The sequence below is a fragment of the Anabrus simplex genome, chromosome 4, assembly GCF_040414725.1.
Source record: "Anabrus simplex isolate iqAnaSimp1 chromosome 4, ASM4041472v1, whole genome shotgun sequence".
NCBI lineage: Eukaryota > Metazoa > Arthropoda > Insecta > Orthoptera > Tettigoniidae > Anabrus > Anabrus simplex.
In genome coordinates, this window is record NC_090268.1 from 385,577,346 (window position 1) to 385,591,670 (window position 14,325).

The 14,325-nt window shown below is 36.1% G+C and overlaps 2 protein-coding genes across 2 annotated transcripts in view; one reads left to right on the forward strand and one right to left on the reverse strand.

Moving 5' to 3' along the window:
* Nucleotides 1-14,325, reverse strand: part of Klp10A (kinesin-like protein 10A) — a 664,442-nt gene that overhangs the window by 50,231 nt on the left and 599,886 nt on the right. The window lies entirely within an intron of this gene.
* LOC137500421 (uncharacterized) lies at nucleotides 2,636-5,165 on the forward strand. Its single transcript, XM_068227300.1, has 2 exons — nucleotides 2,636-2,685; nucleotides 2,922-5,165. Exon 2 carries the CDS (start codon nucleotides 2,934-2,936, stop codon nucleotides 4,872-4,874), a length of 1,941 nt encoding a protein of 646 aa, XP_068083401.1. The 5' UTR covers nucleotides 2,636-2,685; nucleotides 2,922-2,933; the 3' UTR covers nucleotides 4,875-5,165.

Consider the following 14,325-nt stretch of genomic DNA (forward strand, 5'->3'; position numbering starts at 1 on the left):
GTTGTTGCAGTAGACGAGATATTTATATCGCAATGTTTAGTTTGGATTTTCCTTTGTGATAAAACCGTGCTGAGGAATATTTTTTGTGTCATGTGATCTATTTCAGGAACCAATGTTGAAAGTTAAAGCCTACTCTTATTTTTATGAATTTGAGTCATGTAATTTATTTCAGGAATCCATGTTGCTTTGTGCATATTGTTATAAAGTCCACCAGTTGATTGATTTTGTGTCATATCATTTATTTCAGGAACCTGCATTGAATAGGATGTGTTGCTTTAAGTGTAAAATTATGTTTCCTTATATTTTCCATCGAGTCTCTGAGTGAATGCAGCATGTTTTTCTTGGCGAGCCCTGGAAAATATGACATGTTTTTGTGTCTTTGATAGTGTATATTTGCCATTTATGCAATTCTGTAGTGTGTGGTTATGATCCACTGTATTTTGTTGTGATAATGAGATTGCTCATGATTCAGGGTGCATATATTTGAGTGTAGGATACTTTACTACTCAGCATGTTTATATTGTACAGTTAGATTAGCTTTTGTCTCCCCTTTGCGCATCAAATCACGTCTTTTCATAAGGTTAGGGACCCCCACTGCGATGTCAAATGTGCAGGAAAGGGGAACGTACTCATCTACAGTGCAAAGTGTTAACAAAAAGTAAAGCCAGGAGTGTGGTGCGAGCACGCAAGCCCAAGGTGTAAAATTAATGAAACTTCAAGATTTGATTTGTAATGTTAAGTATGTGTGTCGGCATACAATTTTATATTTGTATGATGTTTATTCTGATTCTCAAAATGGACTTTATCAAGCTGAGAAAATAACGATAGGAAGGTCTTAACCTTGAGACAATTATGTAGGCTGAAGATGCTTGTAAATAAAGCGAAACATGTCCCTGTACATTCGTGTTGTAGTATTATGAACTAGCAACACAAAACCAATTTGTATTGAATAGGTGGATTAAAATAATCACTATATTTTAAGCATTTATAGACTCATTGTGACCATTTGAAAAACGCAGATATTTAATGAAGAATTGGCATTACTCCAATTGTTAAAATTGTAAGAGAATCTCGTCTCCGCTGCACCGATGACTTAATGGAGGAAATGCAGCAAAACAGTTGACCCCGTCCGTCAGGATGAACGATAGGAAGGAGACTCTTGCTCCCCCCACCACCACCAGTCAAAAATGTACGTACATCGTCTCAGTTCCAATATTCACGCTCGGAATAATGTAGGGTTAAGACTTCCCGGAGAAGTAAAATCGCGGTTAGCCAGCAGAAAGTTAAAAATAGAACAGGCATACTGAAAGTACAGTTACAATGATAATAAATGATACTACTGCATTGTTTTTAATTAACTTACCCAATACCTTGCAGTAAAAGTAGCACTTAGCGCAATTAATAAATGGAAAAATAAACGGCACTTTTCGTTGAAACTAATTAGGCAAAAAAAATATTCAGACTATCTAACTTTACTGTTTCTGAAAATAATAAGTCATGGTTTTCTACTGTTGTGTCGAGAAACACTATTTTGCTTTTCAAGTTTATCAAAAACAAGCTTTATGGTGATTAGAAGAGCATCATCCTGGCCCTCGATGTACTCCAGCAACGACTCGACATTTGCCAAGGCAGCCTTGGTCATTCTGGTCACAATCAAACCACTAACGAATATTGTCTTCGTCAAATTCCTCTTCACCTGGCAACAATTTTTACGGCTTCAGTCACTAGACTAACTGTATCGGTTTCATCAAATCCAAGAAATTCGTCTTCAGAAATATCTGTATTACTGTAACTCCTAAGTGAATTTTTAGAGTTTTGATATCACAGTTCAGTTGCAACGCGGATGATCTGATTATGGTAAATCGAGAGTGGAGTGTACTTTGATATGTAGCAGGAATGTTGTGTGTTCTGATCCCATTTCATATCACAAAAGAGAAAATAGCCTGGAATTTAGGGGTCGTGATTTGACAAGGTTCACGATTTTTACTACTTCATCCAGCACAACTTTCAGAGGAGATGGCAAAGATTTACCAACAATGGCTCCATGGTGAATAGGACTAATCATTGTATGCTAGGATTACCTTCACATACTTGAGCTGTAAATCCTTTCACTCAGCCTGTCATAGAAGTGCCTCTGTCTGTACAAACACTGAAAGAATTCTTTTTACAAGTTGCCTTACGTCGCACCGACACAGGTCTTATGGCGACGATGGGACAGGACGGGGCTAGGAGTGGGAAGGAAGCGGCCATAGCCTTAAATAAAGTACAACCCCAGCATTTGCCTGTTATAAAAATGGTAAAACACGGAAAACCATTTTTAGGGCTGTCAACAGTGGCAAACCCACTATCTTGCGAATACTGGATACTGGCTGCACTTAAGTGACTGCAGCTATCCAATTCTGTAAATACTGAAACACAATTCTTCCATTTTAATTCATTTTGGAATAAGGTGGAATGGGGTAAGTGTATAACTGGGGGAAGTGTAAACTAGGTTAATATTTATTCTCCATGATAATACCCAGTGCTGCCATCTATTGTTGTACGTACCCTTCTACAAGGTTGATAACTTCCAACATATATGGCAGTTGAGTGCAAAGTCTTTTAGAAGATATTAAACAATCTGTGACAAGATGGCTGCAGGTCTTGACTGAAGAGATTGTTTTGGAATCTTGGAAGTTTAATTGTGTAAGTAATTTTTGGAGATACTAAAGACTTTTTATATGTAACCATACCAGTTTTAAATGATCTTTAATGCTGTTATGTTATTTTGAATATTTATAATCTCAGTTAGGAGTTTTAGGTGTGGTGCACACTTGCCCCAGTCATTTACCATGCGGGGAAAGTGTGACCCATGGTTGGTGGGGGAAGTGTATACTATAGTTTACACTTGCCCCAGCTGATTTTTTTCTCTTTATTTTCAGGTTATTTACATCATGGTTAGGGAGTACAGGAGAATATCCAATAAGGGGAGTTCTTATTCCAAGGAGACCTTGGATGAAGCATTAAACAACATCAGACGAGGGGCTGTTACAGTATATAGGGCTTCTAAGCAATATGGAATTCCGAAAATTACTCTGTATAGCCATCTTAAAGGTAAGAGAGGAGTTAAAAGCAAAACTCTGGGGCGCAGCACAGCAATTCCTGAAGAGCATGAGACAAGGCTTGCTTCATGCTTAAAAATTATGGAAAAGTGGGGGTTTGGCTTAAGCCGAAAAGAGGTTATTAACATTGTGGCAGATTATGTGGCAAAAAACGGTCTCATAACTCCTTTCAAGAATGGGATTCCAGGTGAGGACTGGTTTCTGGGATTTAAGAAGCGCCACAATTTGTCTGTGAAGAAGCCGCAAAGTGTGGAATATTCCCGGAAGAAAATGACCGATCCATTTGTCATCAGTGAATACTTCGATTTGTTGTTAACATGCTTGGATGAACTACAGCTTCATTCTAAGCCGGAGAATATATGGAATCTGGACGAAACTAGTCTCTGCATAGATCCATCCAAAACTAAAGTTGTTGGGCAAAAGAATTCACCTTCTAGTAGAACAACAAGTGGACCAGGAAAGGAGAACACTACCGTCTTAGCAGCTTGCAATGCTGCTGGAGGAAAAGCCCCTCCACTTATTATATTTAAGGGTAAATATGTTTGGGATCAATGGGTTGCCCCTAATGGATATCCTGGAACAGTCTATGCTTCTAGTATCAATGGATGGATAGACAGTGACATCTTCCTCTCATATTTTAAAAATTCTCTTTTGCCAGCATTTGGTGAAAACAGGCCGGTGCTTTTGATATATGATGGCCACAAAAGCCATGTTGACAATAGATTAGTGGAAGCAGCTGTGGAAGCCAGTGTAACCATTCTAAAACTTCCACCTCATACTAGTCATCTTCTTCAGCCACTAGATCTTTGCGTTTTTCGTTCCTTGAAGAACGCTTGGGATGCAAAACTTGTTCAGTGGCAACGTAATCACCATGGTGTGAAAATTCCTAAGGGTGTGTTCTCGCAACTCATGGGAGAAACATGGTTAAATGTTCGGCCTGGCCTTATCATCAGTGGTTTCAGGAAAGCTGGAATTCATCCTTTTGATAGAGACGTAGTGCCGAGGGACAAATATGACATCGGGGCATTGAAACGATGGGAGGATCACAAGAGGAAGGCAAGCGAAGGAGCTGAAGCTGTTCCCAACAACAGAGAAACATGCGCTGGCCCAAGTGAATGTGGAACATCTGGTCTCCAGTCACCTAACTGTACTGTGGAAGATGGTGCTTCTTTTGAGGAGCTGCTTCTTCAAACAGTGAAACAGATTCCACAAGATACAGGGAAAAGAAGGAGACGTGTTGCTGTTGGTGCAGAAGTTATAACATCTGTAGAGGTTGCTCTACGACGTCAAGCCCTGATTGAGGAAGGATGTAAGGCAAAGACAACACGGAAGAGAAAATCACCAGCCAACAAGAAGCAGCAACTACAGTCTGATTCGGAGGAAAGTGCTGTCAGTATTCCCAGTAGCAGAAGCCCTACTCCGGACATCTCCGAGTTACAGAATGAGATCATTGAGGAAGAAGAAAACGAAAGGAGGGATACTGAACTTTGTTCTTCCATTGTAGATGCAGGAAAGTGGGTGATAGTAAAGTTTGCAACAAAGAAGACCTGCAAGCATTACATTGGGAGGATTATAGTGAAGAATGAAGAGGACTGTTCAGTGGTTACATTTGCACGAAAAGTAGCATCTAGGCCTACATTCATCTGGCCAGAGATAGAAGACATCTGTGAGGTATCAGATAGTGACATTCTGATGGTTTTGCCAGAACCCAGTATAGGGAGGAGAGGAGAATTTTCGTTTGGCGTGTCGTTTTCAACGTTCAACATAAACTGAAATCTGGTGATATTGCATCCTACTTTACTAAATATTTCATAACTTGGTTTGTAATTAATTTATGTGAATGAAATAAACATATTGTGAATCAGAGAAACATTCTGTGTGCACTTGCCCCACCCATATTCTTATACCATAAACTGTGTGGATGTATTAGCCTGAATGTACACTTACCCCATTTGCTCATAATGATGATGATCACACAGAAATTAAAATTGTCCTGTAATTGCGCCATTAATGAAGTTACACCAAAATCACTCAAGCGTTTTGCTAAATAAAGCCCATATTTAAGTGTCCCACAATTTGAGTACGATATCACAGTTCCTTCCCTTTATATACAACTTTGAATTTCAACTAATCAAATTGTGGGTTGCACTTACCCCATTCCACCTTACATATAGGTATGCGTTCCAAGTCTGACATATTCACACAGCATCTTTTACCAACATTTCTTTTAAACATTAAAACTTACAGCAATATTACACCAAAACAGTTCACAATTTACTAGCAAATAAAAATAATAATAATAAAATTTATCTCAAATTAAAATATTGTAATCCCATTTTGAAACAAATACTGGTGATGAAAGTTGAGGGTTAACAATTATGTTCACCAAGTTGTTTTGCAGGTGCAGTGACAATTTCCTGGTTTCACAGCAGACTAAAGGCATCTGGCAATAATTATGGAATAACATCAGTTTCCACTGTTAGCAAAGCAATGAATTATTATTATTATTATTATTATTATTATTATTATTATTATTATTATTATTATTATTATGCTTTTACGGCCACATTGGACCACTGTAGTCAATTTATGTCCGATCTTCTGATGTTTAATGTTTTTTTTCTTTTCTGATCTTCCAGTATTTCTTCATTCAATCTCATCTTTGTTGTCATCCTTCTTCTGAAAATACCCTTTTAGTTGTTTGTCTTTTATCACATTTTGATAGGACAAAGCAATGAATATTGTAGAAAGTTTTTTTTTTAATTTTTTTTTTTTTACAATTTGCTTTATGTCCTACCGACACATAGGTCTCATGGCGACAATGGGATAGGAAAGAGCCAGGAGTGAGAAGGAAGTGGCCGTGGCCTTACGGTACAGCCCCAGTATTGCCTGGTGTGAAAATGGGGAAATCGCAGATAAACATCTTTAGCGCTGCAGACAGTGGGGTTTCAACCCACTATCTCCTGAATACAGGATGCATGTTATTACCCGAAATTCAAGAAGAGAATAAACAGCAACAGAGAAAAGAAAGGAAATGTTAGAGCGTGTACGACCTGTGCAGGTTATTGCAAATAAAGAATTTTTGTGAATAAATTAATTCCATCCTCTGGTCTAAGGAGATTGGACTGCCCCAGTAGGGGACAGCCTGTAGGGGTGAAGTACAGTGGGGACTTTGAGGGCCCTGGGACCACTACGATACCTGTGAAGGCCCTTCAAGAACTCTGAAAAGCGGTGGCAAAAGGGGCTCTGGTTAAGACGCAGCAGGTCGTTATACTTATTACGTGCCAAAATGACGTTTAAAAAAATTCAACATATATTTTAATCTAATAACAGTTGTATAGTATTATTTGATGTAATTACATACTGTATACGAGTTGATTATGTTTGTAAGTACAGAAGATATGAGTAAAATTTTTTAAATATAAATTTATTAAGGATGAGCTGTGTGTTTGTTAGAAAAATTATTCGAGTAAATTGTATAATACTGTATTTCAGAAAAATTTATTTTCTTGTTAATTTAAAATTTAGTGCATTATAATAATGTATTTTTGTGTACCATTTACTACCTCATTTGCAAATAAAGTTATTTTGATTTGATCACACACACATTCAATGACTCCACGCATGTGCTGAATAGAATAAGCAGCTGCAAGGATCAGAGCAACAAGTTTTTTCTGATTCAATTAGAGTCTCAGTGTACATCAGGCTCTTCAATTGCTTAGCAACAAATAAGTGGTATGAGGTCAGGAGAATGAGCTCTTACAAATGTATTTATTGAGTCTTAAAATTCAATGGCTGTCTGAGCAGCACTTTCCAGCTCCATGTAAGAGCTGGTGGTTAAGCTTTTAAAATACTTCTCTTACCCTCTTTTGCATCCGGGAGATAGTAGGTTCGAATCCCACTATCGGCAGCCCTGAAGATCGTTTTCCGTGGTTTCCCATTTTGGGTGCAGCAGTCAGAATATATGGTAATATCATAGTTGATATACTGAAGAGGTGAAATGGGTCATTTTCACTTTGCTTAATAATAAACAATATACAATGCATTGTAACAGTACATTTGGATTTACTGTTCATAATCATCATTATAGATGGAAGTCAATAACTTGGTCAATACATCTGTGTACTTTTAAACAGATGAGAGTACGTTAGTATAATGCAATTCTTCTGTATTATAGGTTTACGTATCTGCAGGCAAGTGTTGTAAATGAGGTTAAGGGTAAGATAGGGCCAGGAGCCTGAGCTTTGCCACTGGAAAAAAAAAAACCAACCCACTTTGTTTAATGAAATGTATTCAATACATGATTTGACCATTGCCTGATTATATTGGAAAGTTGAATATCCATGAAGGAGACACAGGATATATATATATATTTTTTTTTTTTCTAGGGGCTTTACGTCGCACCGACACAGATAGGTCTTATGGCGACGATGGGATAGGAAAGGCCTAGGAGTTGGAAGGAAGCGGCCGTGGCCTTAATTAAGGTAGAGCCCCAGCATTTGCCTGGTATGAAAATGGGAAACCACGGAAAACCATCTTCAGGGCTGCCGATAGTGGGATTCGAACCTACTATCTCCCGGATGCAAGCTCACAGCCGCGCGCCTCTACGCGCACGGCCAACTCGCCCGGTACAGGATATTGAACTAGTATTTCTGCTGTCTCATGAACACTGACCGCAAGGGAAAGAGAAGTTGCTCTATTGCAGAGAGCCTGTGTGATCGTTACACCTCCCATATACTTATTTATTCCGTACCTAACTAATAAGCCAGTGTTGAGAGATGGATGGGAATTTCCCGTGGCACTGGAAACATTTTCTGAAAAATTGTAGTGGGGGTTAAAAAGGGAAATCTTAAGATCATTTTAAATGTTGGGAAATCCCATCTGTGTATGTTTAAACCTCTAATCGGCAGATTATTTCTTGTAGCAGCAAGATAAAAAGTTAATTTAGTACAAGTGGTGGTGACATTTCAGGATAATTATCTAGTTATAAAAAAAAACAAGATAGTGATATTTCATAATAACAAACCATGAACAGACAAGGCTGAGATGTAAGTACATCCAGTCTTTAAGCACAACAAACATTGCACGAAATCTGTCATTAACAGACTGGTAATAAGAAGACATTTTCAACCATTAGGGTGAGTTTCCTGCTTTGGCAGAAAAAAATGCCATCAACCATCTGGCAGCACTGTCATGAAAAGATAATTACTAGCAAGAGAAATATAATGCGATCCTGTCTTACTTCCATTTATTGCAATTTTATGGCATCTTGTCATAAGGGTAGTTATTTCTTTACCTTGTAGAACATTAATTTATTCATTCATAAATAAAACAGTTAAAACTCACTTATAAGTTCTTTCTTCTCCAGTTTTATTTGTAGTCTGTATTCTGCCTTTGATAATTTTTTATTCATTGGTGTATTTTTCACAACTGCTTGCAATATGTTACATAATAATTCTCCATTTTAATTTAGTTGAAATGAATATTTGAAAATGTATACGTTATCTCTCTTACACCTGTTAACTATTCAATTGCAACATTTATTGAACTTGCATTAATCAGTTTCCCCAAGCCCCATTTCCCATACTTTTTCCAGAAAGTAACACGAGGAAAAAAAAAGGGAGAGAAATAATGCTCAGAGAAGAATCACAACCAGGATTACATAATTTATTAATTAATGCATCATCAAAATACTTGAATGGGGTATTTTTTTTTTTGGTTCTTCAAAATGCGTATGGTGGTGATATTAAAGATCATGAATCTGTAATTATCAAGATGCTCTGTTTGAGAACCATCAGAATTTTATTCCTACTAGCAACAAAATCTCATTTCTAATTTGCAGCAAAGGAAAAAAAAAAAAAAAATCCAAAGAAAAGCAGCTTGATTTGTTCTGGGTGATTTCCGACAAAAGAGTAGCGTTACAAAAATATTGCAAAGTTTGGGCTGGGGAGAAAGGAGACGAGCTGCTCGACTAAGTGCTATGTAAATACAAAGTATGTTAAAAGTGTCATTTTTAAATATCCACCTATTCAATACAAAGAGATCATTTTTAAGAATTAAATATTATTATAAAATGTTAAGGGACATGTTTCACCCATATTAAGGGCATCATCAGCCTCAAACTCAAACCTGTATGATAAAAAAATCAGGATCCTAATTGTTCTTACAAGTCGTAAAAAGAGGATATCAATATACTGTAGGTGTTAGTCTAAACATAAAAAATTATTATAATGTCTTTGGTATAATCGTAGTAACAAGCTGCATGTCACAAGTTCACATGATTATACTTTCTGGAGCGTTGAGTCAATGCGCCCAAAAACCTGTTGAGGGTAGAACAATAAACAGCTCAATCTTTATAATGAAATAGCAATGTGTTTCCTTGATAACTCCTGTTGGAGGATAAGAAAGAGTAAAGCTGATAGACTGTTACAGATGTTAATTTTGTATGTTAAGGTAAGACAACTGTCTTCTTAAGTAGCTGTTCAGCTGTCTATAGTCTTATTTAACTGGCTTGAAGATGTGAAAGTCGAATGTGTTACGATAAGATAACAGTCTTCTTTAAGTAGTTGTAGGAGCAAGGAAAAGTATTCGGCTGTCTATTGTTGTATTTATCTTGCTTGAAGGAGCGAGAGTCAAAGGTATATTGACATTGATAGAGTTTTTTGGTGTGAAGTCTGTAACAAGAGAAAAGTGAATGCTTAGGAAAGGTATTTTAGAAGAGAATGTGGGTTTAAAATAAGAAAACATGGAGAATGTATAAAACACTTACCCTTTCGTCTGTAAACATGTAAATCAGTTATGGAAAGAAGGTTAGTTGAAGAAAAACAACGTTATGTGTATGTTCATTTATTTCTTTAACTGTTATGGTGCTAATCAGTTGCTATGGTAGTGCTGAATGACTGACACTTGTGCTTCTAGTATTGTATCGATGTGAAATTGGCGGAGGAGGGTGTGGTGGAGGGGAGGGGGTAGGTGGGGCGTTAAGTTTATGTGTTGTTGGTTGCATGAGTTTTGCGTGGTCGGACAGGGAGGGAGTCGTGTTGGATTGCGGGAGAATTGCGGGGGCGGACATGAAGGGAGTCAAGTTAGTTAAAGTAGTGGAGGTTCTAGAAGATGTCAATTTAAGATTTTTAAGAATGTAGTTATGTTTTGGATTTAGAGTTTGCAATAATTTGGGTAAACTTTCATATAATGGATTCTTGACTTCAATCAAATCATTGAGGTTTAGATTTTTGTTGTAGTATTGGTCCAAAAATATATAGATGGTTTCAAGTTCATTTATCAACTTTCCTTTGCCTACTCTTTTAATAATTGTGAGGTCTTGTTCTATCGTAGTGAAGTGATGTCCTGTTTCTTTCATATGGGAGCTCATAGCTGAAAATTGATTGTGCTTAATGGCATTATAGTGTTCTAAGTACCTAGTTTGAAAACTCTGGCCTGTTTGACCAATATAAGAGACGTTGTATTGCATGCAGGTGAGCCTGTATACGCCTGAGTCTGTGTAAATGTTTTTGCTTGAATTGACTGTGTTGTGATTAAAAAATAATTTTTGGTTAGTGTTTGTTGTTCTAAAAGCTATACTGGTATTTTTGCTTTTTATTGGGTTCAAGACTTTGTGTAGGTTTGGATTGTTGTAGGTGAAGGTAACAAATTTGGATTTTTTGGGTTTGTCAGGGATGAGGTTTGTTGTTAATTTGAATTTGACCTTATTTATTAAACGGTTAATCATTTCAGGTTTATATCCATTGATTTTTGGTAAATACTTTATATAATTTAGTTCTCTTTCAAGGTTCTTGGGTGTTAAGAGGGATTTTTAAAGCTTTGTAAATTAAACTGTGAAAAGTGGCCAATTTATGGGAGTTAGGATGTAAAAAAGTATTTTTGATTGTTAATGGGGTGTGAGTAGGTTTTCTGTAAATTTGAAAATCGAAGTTGCCATTAATATGAGTTACTGTGAGATCTAGGAAATTTAAGGATCCACTGACTTAATCTTCCTCGGTGAATTTAATATTTTGGTCTAGGTTGTTTAAATAATTTAAAATATCGGTACTATTATTGAGATCTTTATTGATAATTACAAATATAATTGAGTAAGTAATTGTGCTTCTATAGAATTCTTAGAACAGTTGACGTGAAAAAACTGTTCAATATAATTGAATAATAATATATTTATCTATATACTTTTCCGCAACCAAAGAAAATTACTGGATCATCAAGCTATTCTCCATTTTACTTTGGTGTTTGAAACCACAGTGCCTGATGTTAAATATATCGCGCTGATCACCGGGAGGCTGGCAAGTTACTTCCATAGATCTACTCATCTTCAACTCCTGCACGACTATGGATCTTCGTGTGTGTTCGATTATATGACTTTGTGCCTGACAGTGTTTAAAAATTAGCTCATTTAACCATTCTCCGCTATTCATGAACATTATAAGACTTTGCGTAACACTGCGTGTGCCATACTGCCCCTCAGAAAATTACGCACCGTTTTCTTTTAAGTGACTTACATTTTACTTCTTCTGAATTTTACAGTGTCTACCCCATTCATTTTTATATCACCTCTTCTACTGATCCGGAGTGTACTTGATCTTTTATTTCCTTTTCTTATGCATTGTTTTTCATGTTTTAATCGGCTGATGATGACCTGGACTAGGTTTGAAACCGGTACCACTTCTACTTATTAAATAAGAATGTAATTCACTACATTTCTTATTCTTTTGTATTGAATAGGTTGAATCTCTATCAATTATTTCAATTTTAACTGTAATATTCTTCAATACGGAACAATGACATTTTTAACTTTAAAGAACACACAGTAAACAATGAAAGCAAGTTGCAACAAAATCAACACGCGTTTCAAAGCTGTACGAATTGCAACCTTCATTTGTTTCAAAGATATCACACATAAATCGCTGTATTGAACACTGAAACATTCCACATTCCAAGGAGGAAACATGCCTGATGAATGCTGCCATCTAACGAAAATATCCACAACGTCTTCTACCTGTAGTTACTGGTAAAGTAGACCCGACGATCTATCGCCAGTTACTGGTTCGAGGGTTAAAATTCCTTTAAAATATTGTTTCTTATAAGCTTTAAATATTTCAAATTCTAAGTATGTTGAATATGTTGAGTTAATTCCAGAGTTTTCTGTTGTCTAATGTAGTTTACAAATCAATTTTATTTCGAAGATTAACTTAAAACGAAGAAACTCCATCTGAGTACCTGCTCCAACTTTGTTTTCCTTACAATGCTAATCATTAAGATCCCAGTAAAAAAAAAAAACATCACTTTTATATATTAACAAATACACATTTTAATTCTTTCATTGTTTAACAACCAAATTTAACCATATAGTTTCTTTCTTTTTTCTTAAGTTTTCACACACTGCAAACATTACAGTGGCAAATGGCGAGTTACCTCTGTCACCCAGGTAGATAAAATTCACTATTAGTGATTAACTATTCAAGTCTGCCATCGGGTAAAACTGTGGTATCGAACATTAAATTCTGAAGGCTTTAACAAACTTTAGAACATACAGTGAAGGTCACATGCAAAAATCTTCATTTATTTATTGCAACAAAACCAAATATTTGCACACTTATTTCTTTCAAGAATGGATTACTAGTGAAAACTATACTGAAAGGCTATTTCATACCTTCAATCTAAATATTTGCACTCTGCTCATTATTATAATGTAATAACTAAAATGTACAATTAACAATGAAAACTAAGAGAATTAAAGTTATTTCATTAAAATCCAACAAATACAGTTCCATAAACTTGTTTATGTGAAACCTGTCCAATAACATTCAGTTATAAATTTGTAATAAGTTTTTAACAAGGAGCAATCTGCATTAGACCTCATATGAATTCAACATCACCATAACTTGCAATTCACCCCATAAATTATCTGCTTCTTATTTGAAATTAGTAAATTACTTCAGAAATAAAAGATATCTTTCACCCCCCTTCTTTTCACAAAATGACAATTTTATACTTCAATATTTTCAGACAAATTTTGAAAAAGTTTGCCAAATTAAAACGTGAGTGTTATACTACTGGGTTAATAAAAGGTTACGTTCCTATCACATCCTTGTTAAAGTAAATTTACTTGGATTCTCCCCTTCCTGGTCGCTCCATGTGAGATTTGTGCTGGACAAAGCGCAGGCGAGACAAGTTTTTCTCCGGATACTCCGGTTTTCCTTGTCTTTCATTCAAGCAACACTCTCCAATATTACTTCATTTCATCTGTTATTAGTCCCAGAGGAGTGAGACAGGCTTCGGCAGCTGCCACAGTTCCTATCCTAGCTGCTAGATGGGGCTTTGTTCATTCATTCATTCATTCATTCATTCATTCATTCTATTCTAGATCTGGTCGAAAGACTGAAAACGGGTTGTGGATTATCTCTCTTTTCTCTACCTCCAGTTTCACAATCCCGGATCTCTTTCATGATCTAAATCAGAACAACTTTCAGAAAAGCAAGATCAACTAAAAGGGCCAGAAATTGGTGACAATATTTTTCTTTCATATTCCCAGTTCCTTTACGAAACATCTGACAATACATTTTCAAAATTATCGCAAAATTCAGGATATAATACTAATAAAGTTCAGACAGGTTTATACCTAACTCAGTTTTAAAGAATTCTGGTTTCATATGTACATTTCTGTAGGTCCCAAGAAAACATAACTTAAGAACACCCTAATTAAACTTCATTTGTAAGTTAAAAGTTAAAATAATAATGCTAACATATGCATTTTCTTTTATCAAAAGACAGGAGAGTTAGAAATGTTATACATTTAGAGTCTGCATTATTAGCAGCAGGACTTTTGGCTGCAGATGATACAGGGGTGTGGTGCAGTAATGTAGAGAAGTTTGTGAGAAGTGACCATAAGGTGTTCATTTAAAAGAGAAAGATTATGAGACAGCTTATTTGCACGTAACAGCGTTAATGTAATGCTGTAGATGTATGAACTTCCTGTTAATGAAATCCAGGTGAATTAGAAACATGATACATTAGAGTCAGCATTGTTGGTGGCAGGATTTTAGCAGCATATTTCTGAAGGTTACAGTGGTGTAGAGAAGATCATAAGGGACCACGTTGCATAAACCTAAGGTAGAAAGATTACCACACATGTGTTAGGGACATACAGGAGGATAAGATTCCATTTTAACTGTAAGCAGATTATGAAAATAAGATTCATTAAAATGAAGCTGAG

Coding starts and splice junctions, on each gene's coding strand:
- LOC137500421 (XM_068227300.1), top strand. CDS start 2,934: ATGGTTAGGGAGTACAGGAGAATATCCAATAAGGGGAGTTCTTATTCC.